At 34.9% G+C, this 24,612-nt stretch overlaps 1 protein-coding gene across 1 annotated transcript; it reads right to left on the bottom strand.

Annotated features, from left to right (window-relative positions):
• On the bottom strand, window positions 1–19,991 carry LOC114729982 (protein NRT1/ PTR FAMILY 7.3). The gene is made up of 5 exons (XM_028917002.1): window positions 19,891–19,991; window positions 3,559–3,719; window positions 2,010–2,227; window positions 1,345–1,907; window positions 1–989 (listed from the first exon to the last, which is right to left on the bottom strand). The coding sequence occupies exons 1-5, from the start codon at window positions 19,989–19,991 to the stop codon at window positions 131–133; spliced, it is 1,902 nt and encodes a 633-aa protein (XP_028772835.1). The 3' UTR covers window positions 1–130.
• Between the last annotated feature and the right edge of the window lie 4,621 nt (window positions 19,992–24,612).

Raw genomic sequence — 24,612 nt, 5'->3', positions numbered from 1 at the left:
GACAAATTGAAATTGCAGTCACACATTTAACTCTTTGCCTAAAAGAAAAAGGGACCCTTTCAAAGTCTGCTTATACACAATCTACTTCCAAGATTGTTATTACTGTTAACTTTAAATGTCCATTTGAAAATTACACTTGGAGGGTGCCAGTTTCATCATTCTCTTCAGATTTGCCTTGCAAATGTACACAACTGTACCACTTTGCACAAGCAATATAAACGACCAAATCTAAGGTTGCCAATATAGCTAAAAGGAAATAAAATCTATCTAGATGACCTTTGTTTAGATTTCCAGGGATCCATCCTGGCTTGTCGTTATCAGAAGTTATGCTCATAACTATGCTGACAATTAAATTACTCACATAGTTCCCAAGTGACATTGATGTCATGCACAGTGCACTCCCAAAGCTCTTTAATCCATCTGGGGTTTGAGCATTGAAGAATTCCAATTGCCCCACGTACATGAAAACCTCAGAAGCTCCTATCATTGCATACTGAGGAACTTGCCAGAAGATGCTTAATGAGCTTGTGAAGCCTTGTTCTGCATACTTGAGCCTATAACATTCTACTATACCAGCTGAAACCATTGCCATTACTGCTATGACAAGGCCAATCCCCATTCTATCGAGCTCGGTGAGTCCCTTGGAACGGAATTGTTTGAGTCTCCGGAGAAATGGATTGATGACTCGTCGGTAGAGGAAGATGACGAAGGCAACACTGAGGATATCAAAGCTTGACATGCTTGCTGGTGGTATTCTGAAATTGAAGATGGTGGTTTTCATGGCGGCGCCTTGCTCCACGAAGAGAGAAGCCATTTGTGTGAAAACAACTGAGTACATAATAGTGCAAAGCCATACTGGAATTAGTCTTATTACGCATTTCACTTCTTCTACTTGAATAATGGGGCAAACACGCCAGCGGCTGTAAACTGCTCCATTGATCTTGTCTTCCAGGTCTCTTGATGATACAACTGCTGCCTTATCCAAGCATCTACAAACAGATTATGGCAAAATGCGTCAAAATCAAACCCTAACCTTAAAGCCGATGCCTTTATATTCATTTAATTGGAGGAAACGTTTCATTTACCTACCCTTTTTTCTTACCTTGCAATAACCTCTTAATTTACATGTAAAGAATGTCACCATTTATCGCTTAATGTTTGGAAACTCACTAAAAACGAGCTTTTGCAACTTTCGAGAGAAGGCTACTCTCACATTGCTTTGGTGTAATTTTGACAAATACCTACTAGTTTCCAAACACACTTATTCAATAGTTCCATTGCATTAAATTCATATCATATTTAAGTGGAAGTAGACTTTTTCCTTAATTTTAAACCAGTACTTACCTGAAGCCTTCGGTATGGAGAATCTTTCTATGGCCAGTTTGATTAGAATCCTTGTCCTCCATGCCACACAAACCCTCCCCATTTGGTGGTACTTTAACTCTGCACTTCAGTGATGCAGCAACAAGAACTTGGCAGAATCTGGAGAAAGGATTTCCTCTGAGCTGGAAGTTCCTGTACCTTGGAGTCCCCACCAGAAACAACACTAACGCTGCAAAAGCAGCGCCGGTAGAAACCCAGAACCCGACATCCCACAAACCTCCATCCTCAAAGTATCCGAGAATTGTGTTGGAGATCAGAGAACCTAGGTTCAATGCCAGATAGAAGTAACTGAAGAAAGCTACCTTTGAGTTTCGCTCTTTAGAGTGCCCTCCATCGAACTGATCAGCCCCAAATGTTGCTATATTTGGTTGATACCCTCCATATCCTAGAGCAATGAGATAGATTGAGATATAGAACATGGCAATCTCCAACCTTGAATGTTCCCAACATTGAATTGACTCTTTCCCACAACCTTTTGGTCTGATTAAGAACAGGTATGTTGACAGCGACAAGGATCCCAAACCCTGTCACAAGGTACATATGTACAGAAGACTTTGATTACGCGCTAGCTAAATCTTGTCTTTGTGAGAATTTCAGGATAAATGAAATGATTAGTGATTACTTACCATTGCAAAGATGACTTGAAAAACAGTACAGGCTTTATATCTTCCCCAATAAGAATCACTGAGAAATGCACCCACGAGAGAGAAGAGGTAAACAGTTCCAGTCCACCTGCTTACGTTGTTTGCAGCATCAGCATTAGTTTGGTCTAAAACTCTTGTCAGGAGCAGTACGAGGTTCACTCCAACCCCAAAGAATGCTAGCGTAGCCAGACCTTGGTTCACTATTTTACGTCACCACCAAAATGCAGAAACAAGCAGTGTCAGCGTCTTTTTTCTCTCCCCTTATATAGCAAGACGAAAACGGAAAAATAATTTCTTCCCAAGGCGACAGATTCGGTTAAGAACTTATGATCGTCGTGAAAACACAAGAAACCATGAGGCTAATAAATAAAATCAATCAAATGCTTGGCTAAATCATTCAGGTTCTCTAAGATATGTTTGGGGCAAAAAAATTGGTATCTATTCTATATTTCGTCACTTCCGCACATGTGCTGTTTCTGGCAGGCATCTTACCTTGTAGTTCGTGAGATTGTGACAATCTTGTTTTCCTTAAACTGTTTATATCTATTCTTTATGTGTGTGTTCGTATGTATGTATAGCAGAAAGCATTTATCGCTTATCAACCTGAGCGATCAGCTGCTTTAATTTTCCAAGCGGTCGAGAGAAAATACAGGTATTCTAGTATCTGCTTATCATGCATCTAAGCTTCTGACACGTGGCAACTACCCACTTACGTCAAGTCCCTGTACTGACTACGTGTCATGCTCGTATTTCTTTCAGGTGCATGGCAGTTGCTTCCTTGTTATCACTCCCTTCCCAGTTCCCGTAGTTTCTGGCAGCCTGTCGTTTCATTTGGAAGTGATTCTAGGGACTCAGTCACAGCCAAAATGATATTCCAGGTTTATTTAGAGAGAGAATCCAAGTGGCTTAACCTTCTTGATTTCTCTAGAAAGACCTATATATGGGCTAACACCCAAGCATGCAACAAGTTAAAAGCTGAAACAATTGGTCGGTATTTTCGGAACCAGAACGTAACATACATGACACTGCATTAAAGTTGTCGTTTTCTTCTTATCTGGGACCGATCGATCACATGACCAAAGCGCTTGTTCATTTGAAGGTCAGAACGAAAAGCTAGCTGGTTTTCCTCTTATTACTCCTAAATCTGATAGGTTATATTTAGGTAGAATTAATACGTTTCTGCTGAACAAGACTCAAACTTTGTTTACACGCGTACGACAGCAGTAATTAAGATATCTATATATGATGCGTGCGGATCTGAAAAGTGAAATGGATTCCGAAGTTTAACATGGATACACAATAATTAAATGATCCTCCTTTATCATTTACCGTTTTTTTTTTTGTGTGTGTGCATGAACAAGCGAAAATGATCTTCCGGAGGACAGAAAAACTTGTCCTTGTGAAAGGGAATCCGAGTCTTCCATTATCTAGATAATCACATGAATTCGTCAAGCTATTGTGATATCAGATCATATATAGACAAAAGATGAGTAATTAATATGAATTTTGTTTGGAGATCGATGGAGCTTACAGAGTATGATAATTCCAGCAATCCAGGTTCCAGAGTTAGCTCTCACAGCTGGTCGACCTCGCCAATCAACACTTCCATCAACAATGAACACTTCTGCTGCTTCTTCTTCTTCTTCGAACTTGTTCTGCATATTCAACTCGTACAATATATCATCACCTTTACTAAATTATTTCTGATGGGTGTGCATGGTGAGATCGAACAGCTGAGAAATACTGATGAAGAAAATAATGAGAAAAAAGCCAATCTTAATGAAATAAGGAAGAGAACTAACCTTTGAGATGGCCATTGTTGAAGTGTTGATACGAAAGAGAGAAGTTTAAAGGTCTTAAATTATTGCTTGGGGGTGTAATGAAGAGGAAGGAGTGTTGCAAGTAGCAAAGAGGGATGTGGGAATGAATAAATAGAGCACGCACCGAAGGGTCGCATGCACATGAACGGTGCAGATTTTTGTGTAAGACGCAATCACATAAAAGCCTCTGTGATTTTTATTATTATAATTAATTAATTATTGTTCTTGTCTATATTATATATACATATATATATTTATATATAGATATAAATGTTACTATTGTCTCTTTGGGCATAAATATTTATGCAGCTGGACGATCTATGTTTTTTCCCCCTACACCCACATAAATGGTATCTTCTTTTTTTTTTTTTTGGATACAAAAATAGTATCTTCTTACTTCGGGAATTGATAATAAATTTATCCCGTTTAATTTTAATGTGAGCATTTAGAAAAGAATTAAATGTATGATTAAGAACAATCTTGAAACCTAATCATATAACGGTTATTAAGGGTCTAATTATTTCCTTAAGTTTTTCTCAAGAGATTGTACCTATTGTTATCAAACCCGCAAGTTGATTTTCTGAGTTTGATGTTTTTAGTTTACAAAATCGTGTTGACTTACTCTTAAATTTATGCTAACAATAAATTTTACTGAACTTACGAGTTTACTGACTAAGTTTACTATTTTTATGCTTACAAAATTGTGTTAACTTGCTTATAAACTCACATTAAATTTTTGAATTTGATTTTATTGAGTGACTTTTATATATGAGAATCTAATTATATCCTTGAGTTTTTTAAAGAGGTTGTACCAATCACTAATGTCACCAGTTTTATTAGTTGAAATGTTACGTCTATCAAATTACAAGGGAGATTTTAGCTAAATATTTTCCAATATTAAACTCATTAACCGCATATAGTCTCTAGAAAATTTATTCAGTCAGAAATTTAAAAAAAAAATCACAAATTAATGTTGAAGATGACATCCGTGTCATGGGCTAAAATTAAATACTTTATTCAAATAAATAATATTCGTTGAACTGAAGGAATTATCGCACGTATCCTCCCTTCATTGCTTGCACAGGGAAAGGAACCATCTACTTATAAGAACAGCCATATTTCATGTTATTAATATATGCTTAATTATATATTATTGAATAAATTATGTGTTTAACTCCTCATTTGAGCCACCTTAATTGTTAACCCTATAGGATGAATTAATAATAATTAAGAATATGCATAGTTTAATTTTTTAGATTCCAACCTCTCACATTATCATAATTATTTCCAAGTAAATTAAGATGAAGCATCCTGATCCTTCTCGTATTGGGAGCAATGCGTGAATTACATATTTTGAATCCCTTGAAATCATATTTTATTTTCTTGAGAAGATTTGATCATGTGAGATGGAAACAGGAGAATGACAATATTAGGTTCCAAAAATTTGATTTCATTACATTTTAAATCTAAAAAAAATTATTGAAAGATGAGTTATAAATGTTGATTTCCAGCCATGCATAAATGAGTCTCACTTGTAAATTTATACTGTCTATATTAGATATCTACTGTTCTTTTTCCAACAAAATTTTTGAATTTTTTGATATCTAATATAATCATCATCCGATTATTTTTCAGGATCCAAATATTAATGTTCTGAGGAATATTTCATTCCGAGGGCCCGTCGATTAAGATTGTTGCCTATCCTGGTTCACAGCTTTTCACGTGTGCCCCTGCCAATCCCTTTTGATTGACTCGTACATTTACTTCATTATTGTTCAACAATGTACTGTTCATTACTATTCTATTGGTTTCTGTTTATAAACAACTATGACTTTATATACATTAAAAAAATAATTAAAATTAACTATTTCTTATAAAATATTGAAATTGTCATTGACAAGTTATTATTAGTGAGAGAGGTTTGATTAATTTGTTAAGAAGTTATTTAGTTAGTTAAGAGAATATGATGTAAAAAAATTAATTTTTCAAATAAAACATGTTACATTAAAAATGTTAGAAATCCTTATAACAACTACCTAGCAGTATATATGCAGAAATGTGGGAGAGTTTGAGGGTGTAAAAGTGAGCACGTAGTGTGAAATATGAACCATAAAATTGAACAGGAATTATTAGGCAATAATGAAGAGAATAGGTTGTCTTTTGGAAGACACAAATTAATGAAGTGGTGATTGATGTCTATTATACGCGGACTAACAGTAAGATCCAACATTCTGATATATTTTTTAAGTACATATAGTATTTTAATATTATTTATAATACATTCAATCTCTTGATATTATTTTCCTAGTGCATCCATTGTGATTTTAATTTTTCAGTTACATTTGACGCTATAATCTTTTATCTTCTTTATGGCTTAGAGTCATGATGTACTATAAATAATACTCCTCCGGTCCTTAATATAGGACTCAATTCTTGAGTTAATTTTGGTCCTAAATATAAGACCCATTTATCATATTTATCATTTTTTTCTAAATTACCCCTATGGATACTCTCTCAACCATAATCAAGTAGAAGATAGAAAGGGGTATTAATATAGATAATTATGGTGTTTTAGGAAAAATGTGTTATTTTTCTTATAATTAACTAATTTACCTAAATTCCTTAATATAATCAAATTAGTTAAATGGGTCTTACATTAAGGACCGGAGGAGTACTATTTTCGGTCCTAATTATAAGACCTCGTTTGTAATCTACAAACGAGATCTTATAATTAGGATCAGAGATAACGTATAAAAATAAACTAATGTCATCTTGGTTTTATTTTTCATGTATATTTAGCATCTAATTTTTTTTTTGTGCTTTCAACACTTTAATACTACCTCCAGTCCTAATTATAACATCTTATTATCGTCTACAAATGATATTTTATAATTAGGATCAGAAGTGATATATTTTATGACAAGTGTGTCATCATGATTCAATTCGACCTCTCCGGGACAAACGAGCCATAAAGAAAAGCCCTACCAAGTCTCCAAAGTATTCAATATACTTGTCAACATTTGCTGCTTTTTTTACACCTCACATGTCAATTTCAATTTCCATTCTATATATGTCACTTGACAATGAAAATTCACTCAAGTGATTCCAATCAAATTAAACTCTTCGTCGTCGTCGTCCTTCCCCCCCCCCCTTCCTCTTTCACTTTCCCTCCCCATTAATATTTAAGTTTATTTGTTGAATTTTAACATCTCAATAATATTTGCATAAAATACTATTAAACATATATAATCTATTTAAATCTGATTTAAATATTACGAAATCTGCACATGCAAGAAAAAAGGAGAGTGAGCACGGACAAGAACAAACTTAAGAGAAACTATATATATGATGATATATCAATGAGTTATTCATTTGTTTGTTTTTATAAAATTAATTTTTTTAAAAAGAATTATCTCTCCTAGATAAAATTTTCCCTCTCATTATCTGAATCTATTTTAAATTTTTAATTGAATCCCTCACAAAAGGAAAAATTGGGCCGATTTTTTTTAAAAAAAGAAAAAGAATGTGCACATACGCATAATTTATTTTCATTCACTTCCTCATCTTTTGTGGATGCAACTGCAATGTGATTTCGCCAAAAAAGTTAATGAAAAGGGAAGGGAAAATGCCAAAACTTTACATTTCAACTCCACACGCTCGAGTTTTTATTTGCCAAAGTTAAATATAGATAATGCATTTCGTATTTTTTTTTTAAACTAGCTAGTTTTTACACGTGATACATGAAAGAGATACTATGTTTAAAATGTAGTAATGTAAGATTAATTAAGAAGTTTCTCAAAAATCTTATTTATTTATTTTTAATACGTAAAATACTTGAAAAGTATCGGAAAATGATTGAAAGAATATATATTTATATATAAATAAAAGGAAACAACCTAAGAAATAAATTTGTTAGAGTTCTGGCAAAAAAAAAAAATTGTTAAAAGGATCGGAGTTGCATGGCCCATATTTTGATGGATGATTTAGATGGAACTTTTATTAATACAACAACATAATCAAACAAAAGGCGAAAACATTTCAATTTGCTTAGAGACTTACTACGCTTGTTTAATTTTGATATATTGTGGGTGATTTATAGTGTTCTTGTTTTTACTTTCTTTTTTTTTTTTTCAATTTTAAAAGGACTGTTGTCAACAGCTTTAATTTGTTGCTGTTGAAATAAAAAGACACTGGATCGAAAACATACCGGGTCGGATCTCGGGTCGGGTCAGGTCGGATCTTCTTAGCTCACGTTTAAGCTAGACTATAAAAGTCTAAGCTTTTAAGTGCATAGTAGAGCACCTCTTTGCAAGAAAGAAATAAGAGAGAGGGAGAGAGATATAGTAGGAAAGTTCTACTACTGGAGTGATTTGAACTGATGGGGGAAAGCCTCTATTTATAGCTTTTGTCAGGGATATTTTGGGTAGCATAAAAATATCCACTGAGCCCATCAGATAAAATTTGAGATAAGATATAATATATCCTTATCTCATAATATCATGATATTTGAATTTAAATCCAGAATCAATCACAATTAATTATAAATATATATACTTAATATATATTTAATCTACACAATATAAATTAATTAATTTAATATAAATTAATTAGATTTATATCGTAACCGATTGGATATGATTCAGGGTGTTTGACCAAGTCAAACATATCACAATATCGCTTGGATATTTGACTGATATATTCTCTTTATACCCGGTCAAATAATCCGGCCCATCAAGGGCGGATCCAAGGCCAAAATCTAACATCTCCCACTCGCACTTGATGGGCTGCCCATCGTGCGATAGCTAAATCTTTCATTGCTTCATACTAGGTGTCTGCCGTGACCGCGTGGGCATGACGTCATCAATTCGGGCGCTTGTGCACTAGGAATCCTTTATGCAGGACCAGCACACAAGAACACCCTTGGTGTACCTGCAAATTGTATGCTTGTTGCCTCGAATGCCCGAGTTTTATTCATACACTTTACTTGTGGCATATCTAATCCCTCTCGAGTTATTTTGTTTACTCAGATTGCCTTCCTATATGTATGGTATCCACACTTGCTTAGTTATTCTGTTCAACCTGCAAGGGACATGTCACAGACACCAACGTAGATGTGTATTTCAGGATAAATCTTCCTTCTGACTATTCATCATTTAGATTTGGCATAGTCGCTTTCTCAGTCTTGACCCGTTAGATCGCATCATTCTTGACCATGGGGTTTAGGCTAGAGTAGCTGCCACTAAACCAAAACCTTGTGATGTTGTCTAAGTCTTAAGGGCATTATGAAAGGTTTATTTCCTTTCTGGGACTCACACCGTAATGGATCAGGGATCTTCCATCTACGTCCCATGTTGCGGATTTGAGTGAGCTCATGCAGTATGAATTGCATGCTACGGTGCTCAATCCACCAAGTGGAGTATGTCGCTTTTGGTTTTAATAGCACCGTACAGACTTAAGTTCCAAATGCACTCCAACATTTGAATCAGGAGCTCTTTCATCACAACCATATATGACGTCTTACTAGTGAAGAGTTCCTTGTCTGGCTACAGGTCTCATGGACGACACATTATCCATGATTCAGCCCAAACTTTTATGGGCCTCATCTCAGTCTAGCTGAGGTGACATTTGTGTAGTGATTCTTCTCTACCATCTCATGGTGATCATCTGTTGTCAAACCTTCTATATCCCATGAGAACATAGCGAGGCGGTTGCTCGTGTGAGTGAGCCAACCTTGTGACCTGTACGACATATTTGTATTGCATACCTCGTGCCTATGCATGTATAAATACACAAATGTATATACAAGAAAAATTTCTTTGAACTGGATAAAATGCATTGAATTACTAAGTAAGAGGAAACAAAAAGTTCAGTACAACATGCCTTGTGCCTGCGTATTTGAACAAAAAAAAAGGATCAAAAAGAAAAAGGAGTTCAATATATCATGCTCTACGCATGCCCAAGGCCTTTACATGCTTAACGAAAGGATCTCTAGCTATAGGCTTGGTTAGGGGATCTGCCAACATCTTATGAGTGGACAAGTATTGAACTGTCACTTGTTTCTTAGCGATCATATCCCTTACAAAGTGATATTTTATGTCTATATGCTTAGTACGATTGTGGTACTTAGGGTCCTTTGCATAGGCTATTGCTGCTTGACTATCGCAGTGAATCAGAGTTGGTCCCTCACTCCCATCATGGATTCCCAATCGTATTAAGAATCTTTTGAGCCACACAGCTTCTTGGACAGTTGCAGGACAAGCTACATATTCTGCTTCCATGGATGAAAGAGACACACACGTTTGTTTCTTGCTGCTCCAGGAGATTGCTTCATTATTCAGTAGGAAAGCATAGCCTGACGTCAAGTGTCGCTCGTCCAGGTCTCCTGCCTAATCAGCATCGGAATAACCCTCTGCACGAAGGCCATTTCCTTGATAGCATAGCTCATAGTCCATGGTTCCTTTTAGATATCTCATAATCCTCTTTACAGCTTCCCAATGTTTGACTCCTGGATTGGATTGGAATCGGCTCACAAGTCCGACAGCGAAGCATATGTCTGGCCTGGTACACAACATGGCGTACATTAGGCTACCAATAGCACTTGAGTATGGGACTCTCTTCATGCGTTCTATATCGCATTGTTTTGTAGGGCGCATTTCCTCGCTTAGGTTATGTCCCTTAACCACAGGGGTATCCATAGGATTGCAGTCTCTCATATTAAAACGCTCAAGAATCTTTGCTATGTATGCCTTTTGTGACAATGACAGCAATTTTCTAGAACGATCTCTTTTTATCTTAACGCCTAAGATATATTCTGCTTCGCCCATGTCTTTCATCTCGAAGTTCAAGGATAACCACTCTTTGATCATCTTTATTAGTTTCAGATTGGTACCAGCTAGTAGTATGTCGTCGACATAGAGGGATAGAATGACAAAGTTGTCTCCAAACCACTTGATATAAACGCAGTGATCTTCCTTGATCATTTCAAAGTCATAGGAGCTTATAGCTTTGTGGAACCTTAAGTACCACTGCCTAGATGATTGCTTGAGTCCATAAATGGATCTCAAGAGTTTACAAATCTTTTGTTCGTTCCCTTTCTGTATGAAGCCCTCAGGCTATTCCATATAGATTTCTTCATCTAGTTCTCCATTCAAGAAAGCGGTTTTTACATCCATCTGATGTAACTCTAAGTCTAAACTTGCTACTAAAGCCAGTATCAGTCGTATTGAGTTGAAATGTACAACAGGTGAGAAGGTGTCTGCGTAATCCACTCCTTCCCGTTGTGTATACCCTTTGGCAACTAACCTTGCTTTGGGTTTATCAATTGATCCATCAGCCTTATGTTTGTACTTGAGAACCCACTTGCTCCCAATTGCCTTTCGGCTAGGTGGTAGATCAACTAATTCCCATACTTGGTTGGATTCCATGGAATCCATTTCCTCTTGTAAGGCTTTCTGCCATTTTTCCTTAGCAGGTCCTGTTAGTGCTTTTTTAACACTTATAGGGTCTTCTTCATCGTTTTCTGGACTAACGATGAAGGTTGCTCCTTCAATTGAGAATCGTCTCTTAGGAGTTTTGTCTCTGTTACTTCTCCTAAGTGGGGTTGTTGTAGGACTTTCTTCCTGTGACTAGGTTAAACCTTGTTGTGAAAATGGTTCAACCCTCCCACTCGGATCAGTAGTCTGAGGAACACTTTGTTGTACCTCATTGCCATCATCCTCATAAAGACGGCTTGTTCGATCAATACTCCCTCTGCTAGGATATTCGATTTCTATGAATGTTGCGTCCCTTGACTCTATCTCAGTCACTGAGCCGTCATCATTTTCACCAATGAAGACATACCCTTTAGAGTTCTCAGAGTATCTTATGAAGATAGCTTGTCATACTTATGGGAAGAATCACGAATGTAGGCCGCTGATCCCCATGGTCTTAGGATGCTTAGATCCGGTTTGCGGTTTGTCCATGATTCATAAGGGGTTGTGGTGACTGATTTAGAATGCACTCGGTTAAGTATGAATGTGGCAGTTAAAAGAGCATCTCCCCAATATGAGGTTGGAAGCTTAGCTTGTGCCATCATTGATCTAACCATATCGAGGAGAGTTCTATTTCTCCTTTCAGCAACTCCGTTTTGTTGAGGAGTGCCAGGGATTGTTAGTTGCCTAACAATACCCCTTTCTTCACAGAGCTCCTTGAACTGATCAGAGAGGTATTCTCGACCTCGGTCAGTTCTTAAGGCTTTGATTCTTGAACCTAGCTGATTTTCCACTAGATTGAGATATTTTCTAAAGCACTCTAATGCCTCAGATTTGTGGGAAATCAGGTAAGTATAGCCATATCGGGAAGAATCATCGATGAAGGTAATAAAATACCATGCTCGTGATGTGCCTAACACTCATTGGTCCGCAAATATCAGAGTGTACCAGTTCAAGAGGATGGTTAGCCCTGGTTGCCTTTTTGAAAGGTTTCCTTGTGCTCTTGCCAGCAAGGCAATGTTCACACAAAGACATTTCCTTTTTGGACACGTTCCCTAGCAAACCCTCTTTTTCCAGTTTGGTCATGCGTTCTTGACTAATATGTCCTAATCTAGCGTGCCATATATCGTAATTGACATCGGAAGAAAGTGCATAGCAAGGACTAGAAAAATTATCATTGAAATTTTCTAAAACAAAGAAACCATCCGAAACATAACCAGAAACTGAAAAGTTGGTCCCATACGAAATGTCTACTATGAAATCATGAAAAAAGACATTGAAATGAAATTTAACTAAGGAAATAACAGACACAAGATTTTGTCAGATTTCCGGACCGTAGAGGACGTTTTGTAGGACTAGGGTTCTTCCTCTATGCAAGGTCAGCTCACAAGTACCGATCCCTTTGACTTCTACTCTCGCGTTGTTCCCAACATAAAGCCATCTGCTTCTTGTTGGTAACCGACGAAATTCTGTGAAGTTACCACAATCCTTGCTCACGTGGTCTGTGGCCCCTGAGTCTTTTTCTGCTCAGGGTAGTCCTTGGCATAATGCCCCTTTTGTTGGCAAGCATAGCATTTGATGGTTGCTATGTTCCACTTCTTTGCAGGTTTCTTGCCTTTCTTGAAGGAACTCTTTCCCTTCTTTACTTTAGGGGCCGCCTTTCTTATTTTGAGAGCCCTTGCTTCTCTTGGACTGGTTTTGGGAGGCTGCTCCTCCCTTTCCTTTAGTTAAATATGCCTTACTGATAGGTTTCACATTTTCCATTCGATCATCCTCCAGTTGGAGGTAGCGAGCTACATCAGCAAAGGTTTTTATACTCTCGTTGTGAGTAATGGTGTGCTTCATGGTGTCCCAACTTGTGGGAGAGATCTCATGACAGCTTGAATCTGTTGCTCATCAGATAAGGCGCCTTCGGCTTCCTTAAGCTCCCTGATTAAGTTCTGCATTGCCCTTAGGTGATGCCTTATGGGAGTGTTAGGACCTAGCTTGAAATTGTCAAGTTTGATGCTGAGTCTCCTAAGCCTTGCAGCAGAGGTACCATCAAATTCGGATTTCAGTGCTGCCCACATGGCAGAGGCTGAAGGGTGTGTTTCCAATTGCACCAACACATCGTCAGTCATGGCACTTAGCATAGTAATTCTGGCAATAGTGTCCCTTCTTTTCTAGGCCGCGTAGCCGTCCTGGTCCCTTCGCGATGCATTCGCCTCAGGCTCTGGAAGAAAAGTACTCAACACATCAGTGACTTCTTGTTCTTTGAGGACATATGATATCTTACGACGCCACATGCTGTAATTGTCTCCCTTCAGCTTGTCACCTCCTACGAGGTCAGCTATAATGGACTTGATTCCTCTTTGAGACATCGTGCTATCATATAGACAACAATGCATTTTAGTACGGTATGCAACATACACGTTATTCAAGTAGGTCATAGGTCATCCGAGTAAGAGTCTCACCATTTTCATGATCAAGAGACAACTAGGTTGGCTCCCATCCCATTACTCCTGGTTAGTCTCTTACCTTTCTTATCTTTGACTTTCCTTGAACATATCCCCAATTTGAGTTTTCCTCATGAAAACTCCCACTCAAATAAAGCATTTAAAATAAAAAAACTTTATTTATCGAAGCATAAATGTTTACAAAAATTTGGATAATCCAAAAATAAAGTCTCAAGAGTAAACATAAAATGAAAAAGGAAAAATAAATGTGAACAAAAAACTCATTCGTTCATGATATATTTTATCATGGGTTCTCTCAAACTCTCTTTAACATCTTTCCAGCATCTACAAAGACTTTTTTAAAAAAAATCTTTCACTAAAAATATGTCCCCTCCTTGCCAGTTCCTCTCTGTATTGGATTGCAATGATTGAGAAAAAGAGTGTGTCTTGCTCATTGACAATTTGTTTAGCATAATAACTCAATTTTGAAAATAGGCACTTTTGATGCTTGTATTCATCAGCATGCTTTTCTGCTATTTGTTCTGTTAAATTTATGTCATTGGGTCTGCAGACTTCTTCCTCTTGTTGGTCAGGAACACATTTCCTTTTACCACTACTCCCCTCAGGTACATTAGAGTTTACTTGTGATTGAGACGCTTTTCTTTTATTTTTACTTTCTTCAGCATAATAATTTGAAGATTTCGGAACATCAGAAAGAGGAGAATAAGTTGGATATTTTTCAAAAGAGTGGTTAGAATTTGAGTTTGAGTTGGCCATTTCCTAAACCCAAAAAGAAGGAGTTAAGAAAAATATAAAAATAAATATTCAAAGCATTTATTTGCTATTTTTCGTACCCAAAAAGTCATAAAAAATAGGCACATAATATATCAATTTATAGTTCATGATTTTAGAAATATTTCAGGTCAAACAGGGCTCAAAAATAGGCCCTCACGTGCCTCAATAAGCATTCCCTTTTTTTAAAAAAAAAAAAATTAAGGAGGACTTTGGCCCACTCTCGGGACCGACGCGTGTAGCCTTTCCGGCCTCTCGCCATTACCTGACCTATTCTAGCTAATTCCTCACGTCTTAAGGAGTTTATATATGTGCTTTTTATGACAAAAGGATCTCTAGGTGGACCCCACGCGCCCACAAGGTGCGTCCAAAAAAAAATTTCAGAAAAAATTAATTAATTTTTTTTTAAAATTTAAGAAGGAAAAAATTTAAAAAAAATTTTTTTTCTTGGGGTCGGGTCGGTCTATTGACCCGACTTCCAGGGAGGGTCTGGGTCCACAAACCCGAAACGCAGCGTTTTACTTTAAGTGAAACGCTACGTCCTGGCTAGCCCAAAACGACGCCGTTTTGGGCTGGTCAGGTCGTCCCTGACCTCCAGCCGGGTCGCCCCAGATCCGGCTGGAGCTCTGGCGGGTTTGTCGCGACCCACCATTTTCGAACCTCGATTTCTTCCTCCTCTGAGCTTCGTTTTATGCATTTTAGATGTCTATAAACTCGTATTTTCGTGCTCTACAACTCTATGGGTTCATGTTCTTTAAAATAACATCATTTTTAAAGACCCAAAAAACATGATTGTACGGCCGATGTTGGGGCTTTTGGGAAAATGGATTTAGATCACGTTTTTGAACCCCACGGCATTACAGGTAATGTTTTCGAGCTTCAAATATATATACAGAGTGTGTATTTGAGTTTAAAACACAAGCATATCAAATTCGAATGATATACCGGCATATTTATGATGCAGCGGAAAAAATGAGCGTGAATAATATATGCATACATATATTGAAAGCCTCAAGAACATCTCGGCTTTGATGCCAATGTTGAAATAAAAAGACACTGGATCGAAAACATACCGGGTCGGATCTCGGGTTGGGTCGGTCGGATCTTCTTAGCTCACGCTTAAGCTAGACTATAAAAGTCTAAGCTTTTAAGTGCACAGTAGAGCACCTCTTTGCAAGAAAGAAATAAGAGAGAGGGAGAGAGATATAGTAGGAAAGTTCTACTACTGGAGTGATTTGAACTGATGGGGGCGAAGCCTCTATTTATAGCTTTTGTCAGGGATATTTTGGGTAGCATAAAAATATCCACTGAGCCCATCAGATAAAATCTGAGATAAGATATAATATATCCTTATCTCATAATATCATGATATTTGAATTTAAATCCAGAATCAATCACAATTAATTATAAATATATATACTTAATATATATTTAATCTACACAATATAAATTAATTAATTTAATATAAATTAATTGGATTTATATCGTAACCGATTGGATATGATTCAGGGTGTTTGACCAAGTCAAACATATCACAATATCACTTGGATATTTGACTGATATATTCTCTTTATACTCGGTCAAATAATCCGGCCCATCAAGGGCGGATCCAAGCCCAAAATCTAATAGTTGCTTTTTCACAAATGTTCCCACAAAATTTCTCCAAAAAGCACATTTGATATTTGAAGAGTGTTATTCAAACAGACTCTTAGAAACAACAAAAATGTTGTTGGCGTAAAAAAAAAAAGGGGATACAATAAAAAATATGAAAATGGACAAAAGAATCATTTTATGGTTGGGCTTTTTGAAAGACGCACAATATGAAAATCGTTGTAATTTTGCCCCTTTATGATTATTCTAGATTATATATATATATATAAAATAAATTAAACGTGCACATATAATATGTTAATGTTGGGTTTGAATTCGAAACCTCACTTAAGTGTTACGAGTAACGTTGTTGCTAGGACAATGGCAGGGCTACTCATACTCACATGAGGTGGGTGGGTGGGATGCGGCTGATGTATTATTTATATAATTTATAAATGAATGCTTTATTATTTGAAAAATAATAAATAAAGACATCCTAATGTATGAAATTACTATTTAAAACCCTCAATTTGAAAAATAGCAAATAAAAACCCGGTCTCATATTGTAAATATGAAATCTCAGGAAAGTGTCTGAAATGCCCTCAGCCAAATGACAAGTTAACTATGGAAAATGACAAATTCGTTTTAGTGAATGACAATTTCAGTAGACCAAATCAAAACTTGACTGAGGGTATGCTAAATGACAAGTTGATTTTGAAAAATGACAAGTTCATTTTAGCGGATGACAACTTTAGTAGACCAAATCACAACTTAGTTGAGGAGTATTTCAAACATTTCACCAAGATTTCATAGTTGCAATATGGGACTGGGCCTTTATTTTGTCATTTTCCAAATTGAGAGTCTCAAATTGTAATTTCACATATTTAGGGGTCTTTATTTGCTATGTTTCCTAAATTTTATTCGGCAAAAAAATTGTGATGGATTTTTAATTTTTAAGAATATAAATTATTTTATGCTACATTAATCCTGCCTTTAATTTTATACATAAGATTCTAAGTCATTTCATTTTTAATATTTATATTTTTTCAAAAAAATATTTTTATTGATTATATATAGTAAGACCTATTAAAAGGTAATTCCAATTAAAAAAAAACCAACATACATTTATTATAAATAATTTATTTAACTAATTAGCTATTTAGCTTTATATTAAGAATAACAGGTAGTAATTATTACTTAGTAATTCTTAACTTAAAAGGACATGTGAAGGATTTATTTGACCTTCGCCACCTTAGTTTATAATTCTTTGCTCTTTAATTTAGGGTAATAGAAAAATTAATGTTGGTTATAAATATAAAACCTATTTCATATAATTATTATTATTTTTCAAATTAACTCTATTGCTGTTTCATCAATAATAATCATGTCGGATAGAAAGAAAGGGAATTAAAATAATACTTAGGATGTTTTAGAAAAAAAAATATCATATTAACTAGCCTTGCATAAGGTTTCCTTATACCTATTACAATCAAGTCTCAAGAAAGAAAAATAATTACCAAAAGGTTCCAACAACAACTAAAGCAGCTTGTAATGACAAGTTTTAGAATAGAGAATGACAACATATAGGACTTATTTTGTATTTTTTTTTCTAATTCAAGACCTCCTTATAATTCTCCCTATATAATACTACTCTCTTGGGTTAGGTGGCAATAACCCTCTCTTAAGTTGGGGGGGGGGTGGAGGAGCCAGTCACAAGTGTGCCTATGTGTGTGGAGGATTGTATGTATTGAATATTTATATGCCGATCAAAAAACAAGTATTGAACATTGTGTTACAATTTGATTCCCATAAAGAACTTTATGATTTAATTGATACTAATATGTTACTATATTTAATACTATATCCGATTCTTAATATAAAAATTAGATGATTACTCTTGGGCCAAGTGGTAAAAATCCTCTCTTAAGGTTGGGGGAGGGAGAGCGAGTCACAAGTGTGCCTATGTGTATAGAGAATTGTATGTATTAAATATTTATGTGCTCGTAAAAAAAAAAAAGAGTAATGAATATTGTGTTACAATTTGATTCCCATTAAAAACTTTATGATTTAATTGATATTAATATGTTACTATATTTTAATACTATATCTGGTCCTTAATATAAGAATTAGATAATTACTTTAGAAAGATAAAAAAAATTAATTAAGTTGATTAACTGTAATATAAGAATCAATTAACTAATTTCAAAAGACTATAATATAAAAGTTAAATAAATTATTATAAACTATTTATATTTCTCTCTTTCATTAGTGGCTCCTCTCCCTCTCCTCTTTACAATATAAGTATTATCTTGTATTAAATAGGGTATCTTTTTTAATAAGAATTCAGATTTTTATTTGCTAAATTGTGAGAAACTAGTTTGTTATGCTAGAGTCAACTCCATTGGTAAAGAAGACATCATTTTATCAATATTAATACTTGTATCCAAATAATAAGAAATGATGTTATTGACACTTATCTCAGATTTTATACAATGCATGAAACCCAGTCAAAAATAAAGTAAATAACAATAAAGATTTTAATCCATACGAAATATTTAAGTAAAAAAGAATCCCATATAAAATATAAAATTAAAAAAGAAAAAAAAGCAAATAAAGACCTCCCAATATGTGAAATTGCGATTTGGGATTCTCAATTTGAAAAATGGCAAATAAAGAACTAGTCCCATATTATAAATATGAAATCTTGATGAAATGTCTGAAATGTCCTTCAGTCAAGTTGTGATTTGATTTACTGAAATTGTCATTTGCTAAAGTGAACTTGTTATTTCCCATAGTCAACTTGTCATTTGGCATACCCCAACTAAGTTGTGATTTGGTCTATTGAAATTATCATTTGTTAAAATAAACTTGTCATTTGGTTGAGGGGCATTTCAGACACTTCATCGAGATTTCATATTTGTAATATGGGATCGGGTCTTTATTTGTCATTTTTCAAGGGTCCCAAATCTCAATTTCACATATTGGGGGTCTTTATTTGCCATTTTCCATAATTATATTAATTATTTTGTCCAATTATATAATTATTAATTTAAAAAAATTAATTTTAAAGAATAAACTTAATAAATAATTTTTTTAAAACTACAAAAGATATAATTAAAAAATAAGTGAAACTATAAGGACCTGATAAAAAGAAAACAAATGAAGGGGTTTAATTAAAAACATGTGAAAGTAAAATGATATGATAAAAAGAAAAAAATTTATAGGGATCCAATTAAAAATAAGATGAAATCCGAAGATTAATTATCCCTTATAATTATGAAAATTAGAGTTAAAAAAATAAATAATACTATATTCCTTCCTAATTATAAAATCCATTTAACTAATTAGGGTAGATTAAGTAAGTTAGGTAAATTAGCTTAATTATAATTATTATGATTGTATCCTAATTTTAGAAAATTTTATTAGCCCTCTAATTCTTAATAGGGCCTAATTGTTGAATTGATCTTAGTCCCAAATATAAGACCTATTTATCACATTGACCAGTTTTTTCTAAATTATCCTTAGTGATACTCTCTCAATCATAACCAAGTCGGACATGGAGAAAGGATATTATGGTATTTAAAAAAATGACTTTTTTTAATAATTAACTAACTTATATAAATTTTTTTAATCTAATAAAAAATAATTAAATAGGTCTTAAATTAAAGACCGAGGAGTATTATAATTGTAATTTGAATTTTATAATTTGTAATTTGAATTTTATATTTGAATTTTATAATTTGAATGAATCACTAACCTAATTCCTGCTCCTTGTTCGGTCGTCCCTCCTCTGCCACTCAAGTCGCACTTGCACTCGCAGTCTAGTTGTAGGTCAGCTTTGGCTCCTCCTTCCCCCATCGCCTCACCTCATCGTTGGTCCTCCACTCCCAGAGTCGTACTCTTAAAGTTCATAGATTCTTTTTTCTTCTTTTTTTTCCCCTTCATTAAATCCCTAACCTAATTTCTCTCATAGCAATTTCGCCATCCTTCTCATTCAGTCATCACTCCTCCTCCGCCACTCAGTTGCACTTGCAGGTCGGCTTTGACTCCTCCTCCTCCCATCATCAACACATTGCTCCTCCACTCCTACAGTCCTACTCATAAAGTTCTCAAGTTCCTTTTTCTTCTTCTTTTTCCCCTTTCGCTGAATCCTTAACCTAATTTCTCTCATTGCAATTTCGCAATCCTACTCGTTTGGTCGTCACTTCTCCTCCGCACTCAGCCGCACTTGCAGATCGACTTTGGCTCCTCCTCCTCCCCTCGTCAACACATTGCTCCTCTGATCCTACAGTCACAATCGTAAAGTCACATGTTCCTTTTTCTTCTTTTTCCTCTTTCGCTCTAATCTAATTTGGTTTACTCCTCGTCTTTTTTTGCTAAGTTGCTATCTTTGTTTGCTCCTCATCTCCAGTTTCTCATTCTCTGTAATTGTCCTCCTAGATTATAAAAGATTGATATTGCCTAAATTCCAGAATATATGAGAGAACTCTAATCTACTTCAGTTTGCTCCTTGTGTTTACTTGCTAAGTTGCTGTCTTTGTTTGCTCCTCGTCTATGGTTTCTCATTCTCTGTAATTGTCCTCCTACATTATAAAAGCATATTGATATTGCTCAAATTCCACAATATGCGAGAGAAGTCATCTTATTGATGCATGCTAAGTTTTATGGTTGATGTAGTTTGGTTTATATGTTGAGTTACTTTTTCTGGCCTGTGTGTATACTTTTGATTATTATTGTACAGAGAAGTCATCGTCTCAAAGATTGTATCTATTTCTAACCATATTTTTTTAGCTTCTGTTATTGGTTTTTGTTTGGTGTTTTTGTTGTTGTCTTGGTTCAGTTTTGTCTTGGCTGTGTGTTTTTGTGTTTATCAGGTTTTGGTGTGGTTTTATGGATTCTTCTCTGGCTTCGCATGGTGCAGCAAATGAGGAATGACCGCTTTTTTCCTGTAAGTTTCTTGTGTATTTCATTGTTGGATATAGGCTTCACAAAGCTAACTTTTACATATGATGGTAAGTTTCAGGAATGCTGATCATCTAAATACAGATTGGACTAGCTACTTAGGGAGTTTGAGACTTTTATTTCAATTTAGACATGGATTTATTGATTATAGCCTTTTTTGTATTTTGATATTTTGGTTGTTTTGCATATTTGAGATTTTAGGATAGACTATAATCAATAAAAACTTTCAATTATTATTGTACAGAGAAGTCATCATATCAGAGATTGTATCTATTTCTAAGCATATTCTCTTTTATATATAAAATCCAATTTTTATGTCCATTGATCATGTGTGTGCCTGCTTTTTCTTTCTTTGTGAATGTGTGATTGTAGAGCCATATAGTTTTGTAGAATTGAAAATTTTCTTTCTAACTGAACACATGCTTGGCTTGTTTTTAATTTACTGGTAAAGATCATTGTTCCTAAATAATGCTCATTGTTTTCAATGTTCCTAAATAAGAGCATTTTCTCTATACAGTTTTGTAGAATTGAAAATTTTCTTTCTAATTGAACATATGCTTGGCTTATTTTTAATTTACTGGTAAAGCTCATTGTTCCTAAATAATGCTTATTGTTTTCCTAAATAAGAGCATTTTCTTCATACAGTTTTGTAGAATTGAAAATTTCCTTTCTAATTGAACATATGCTTGGCTTGTTTTTAATTTACTGGTAATGGTAAAGCTCATTGTTCCTAAATAATGCTCATTGTTTTCATTATTCCTAAATAAGAGCATTTTCTTTCTAAATAATGCTCGTTGTTCCTAATAGATGTCTTTAGAGCAACAAGAACATGCTCTAGTGGGTCCTTCAAGAGTGTCTAGTAAGTTTAAAATGTTGAAATTGTTGTTGTTATTGTTGAATTATTATTATAGATTATTGATATATCCTGTAATGACTTATTCAATTTCTAGGTAATGGTAGTTGGATAACCCCGAGGGAGCTTGTTTCTCAATATTGTGCAGTCAACCTCAAGCAAAAAATCAAAGACAAATTAGTCGAGTGTCTAGATTTGAGTACATGTTTGAACACGACATCAAGATAGCTCATATGAAACCCCTTCTTGCTACACCAGTAGAGGTGCATGATATTCAGATCGGGGCCTTCCATATTGGCCAAAATACTCTATATTTTGGCCTCCAAGATGTGTTGATGATCATTGGTTTACCAATTGATGGTAAACCAGTTGTCTTTGACCTGAATGCCCCAAATCTACAAGAGAAGGATGTTGAGGAACTTGTTGAGGTTCACTTAAGTGGTAAATTTGTTAACGTTGCTGATTTGACTAATTTTGTCAATGGTATGCTTGAGGATGTGATCCTCATTGTCGCTTTGGGGTCAAATTAAATTTGATTTAGAATGCAATATAGTGATGCATACCAAAGTCTTTCTCTTATTGGAGCAAAAAAAAATTAACTAGGTTCTAAATTAACTAAAAATCAAAATTGCTATTAAAAGGGTTTTTTTTTTGTTTTTCAAATTTAAAAACTCCTTTGCAAATAAATTAAAAACAATTCTAAATATGTTTTTGGATTTTCTTTTATGAAAAAAATGAAAAATAATTTGAAATTGAAATTGAAAGAATTAATTAAAAAGGTAGCAAATGATAAAATTTGGATTTTAAGGAGATATGAGATAATGCTTCTTGAAAAAAGGAAATTGGGTTATCCTTGCTCAAAATGGTTTGGGAATAATTTTGTTCACTAATTTAAAATGTTTTCGAAGCATGGACAATGACTCTTGAGAGCTTCTCCTCCTTCTGGCATAACATAGCTCCTACAGCAAAATTAAAAGCGTCACATGAAATCTCAAAGGGCAAAGTCCAGTTAGGGGCAATAAGAATAGGAGGAGAAATGAATTTAGACTTTAAATTATTAAAAGCAACTCTACAAGAATAATCAAAATCAAATTTCACATCTTTTTGTAAAAGCTTTGAGAGAGGTAAAGCAATCTTGCTGAAATCTTTTATAAACCACCTATAAAATCTTGTGTGACCCAAAAATGATCTAATATCTTTAACACAAGCACGATAAGGCAAAGGAGATATAACCTCAATCTTAGCTTTATCAACTTCAATTCCCTTTCTAGAAATCAAATGACTTAGCACTATCCCTTTATTGACTATGAAATGACACTTTTCAAAGTTTAAAATCAAATTCTTTTCAATGCATCTTTTCAAAACTTTTCAAGAGTAGCAAGACAATCATCAAAAGAAACACCCAAAACAGTGAAATCATCCATAAAGACTTCCACACATTCTTCTAAGAAATAACATAATATAGCCATCATACAATGCTGGAAAGTCCCTGGAGCATCACATAATCCAAAAGGCATCCTATGATAGGCGAAGGTACTAAAAGGACATGTGAAAGTGGTTTTATCTTGATCCTTTGGTGCAATAGGTACTTGAAAGTACTTAGAAAAACCATCTAAAAAACAGTAGTAAGATTTTCCTGCAAGTCTCTCAAGCATCTTGTCTATGAAAGGAAAAGGGAAATGATCTTTTCGTGTGGCATCGTTAAGTTTTCTGTAATCTATGCACACACGCTAGGAATTCTAAACTCTCGTAGGAATAAGCTCATTCATATCATTTCTAACCATAGTAACTCCACTCTTTTTAGGCACTACATGCACCAGACTAACCTACTCGCTATCATATATGGGATAGATGATTCCAGCACTCAAAAGTTTGGTGATTTCCTTCTTAACCACATCAAGGATAAGAGGGTTTAGTCTTTTCTGGGGTTGTCTCACTGGTTTGGAACCTTCATTAAGCAAGATCCTATGTGTACAAATGGCTGGACTAATCCCAGGAATGTCCGCTAAAGTCCACCCAATAGCCCTCTTACGCTCTCTCAATACAGCAAGGAGTCTCTCTTCCTTAATCTTAGATAGGGAGTTAGCAATAATGACAGGTAATCACTCACCAGACTCTAGGAAAGCACACTTCACAGTAGGGGGAAGGGGTTTTAGTTCAATGACAGATGGTTGCACAATAGAAGGAATTAGTTGTTAAAGTTCAAGAGAGACCAGATTATTCCTTTTGCTTTCAACCAGTGACAGCTCAGGTCCCTTGTGGCTAGCTTTATAATATCCAACTTTTCCAAGCGTTGAACCAATATCAAGTTGATCTATTGCAGTAACTGCCTTGGATGAATTCTTTTACATACCTAAATCATCACTCGATAACAAGTCATTCAAATATCTCATGGTATAAAAAGAATTAAAAGTAGATAAGTTAGGAGATGTAAGGGATTGAGAATAATCCTTTAACTCAAGATGTCTCTGCATCATATGAGCAGGTGGAATCACTGAAAGTGAACTATTTCCATTGTCTTCAGTCAAGCATGTTCATTGAGGTGGACCAACTTCATTAATTGCCACTGTAGTGTCAACCTCCAATATGCTAGAATCATCTAAAACATCAAAAGAAAACCTTTCTCCAAGAGAATCATCATTGATAATAGAAGGAATGGAACTC

The sequence above is a fragment of the Neltuma alba genome, unplaced genomic scaffold, assembly GCF_004799145.2.
Source record: "Neltuma alba isolate B1F8T4 unplaced genomic scaffold, ASM479914v2 tig00012697_pilon, whole genome shotgun sequence".
In the NCBI taxonomy this organism is placed as follows: Eukaryota; Viridiplantae; Streptophyta; class Magnoliopsida; order Fabales; family Fabaceae; genus Neltuma; species Neltuma alba.
The sequence above is the reverse complement of the archived record's forward strand: the minus strand, read 5'-3'. Positions and strand labels throughout refer to the sequence as shown.

Excerpts from the sequence above, each read along its gene's own strand:
- LOC114729982 (XM_028917002.1), bottom strand. The coding sequence starts at position 19,991 with ATGGGGGAAGGAGGAGCCAAAGCTGACCTACAACTAGACTGCGAGTGC. Across the intron at positions 1,908-2,009 it reads TTCAAGTCATCTTTGCAATG|GGTTTGGGATCCTTGTCGCT; the intron begins GTAAGTAATCAC and ends ACCTTGTGACAG. Across the intron at positions 990-1,344 it reads CTCCATACCGAAGGCTTCAG|ATGCTTGGATAAGGCAGCAG; the intron begins GTAAGTACTGGT and ends ATCTGTTTGTAG.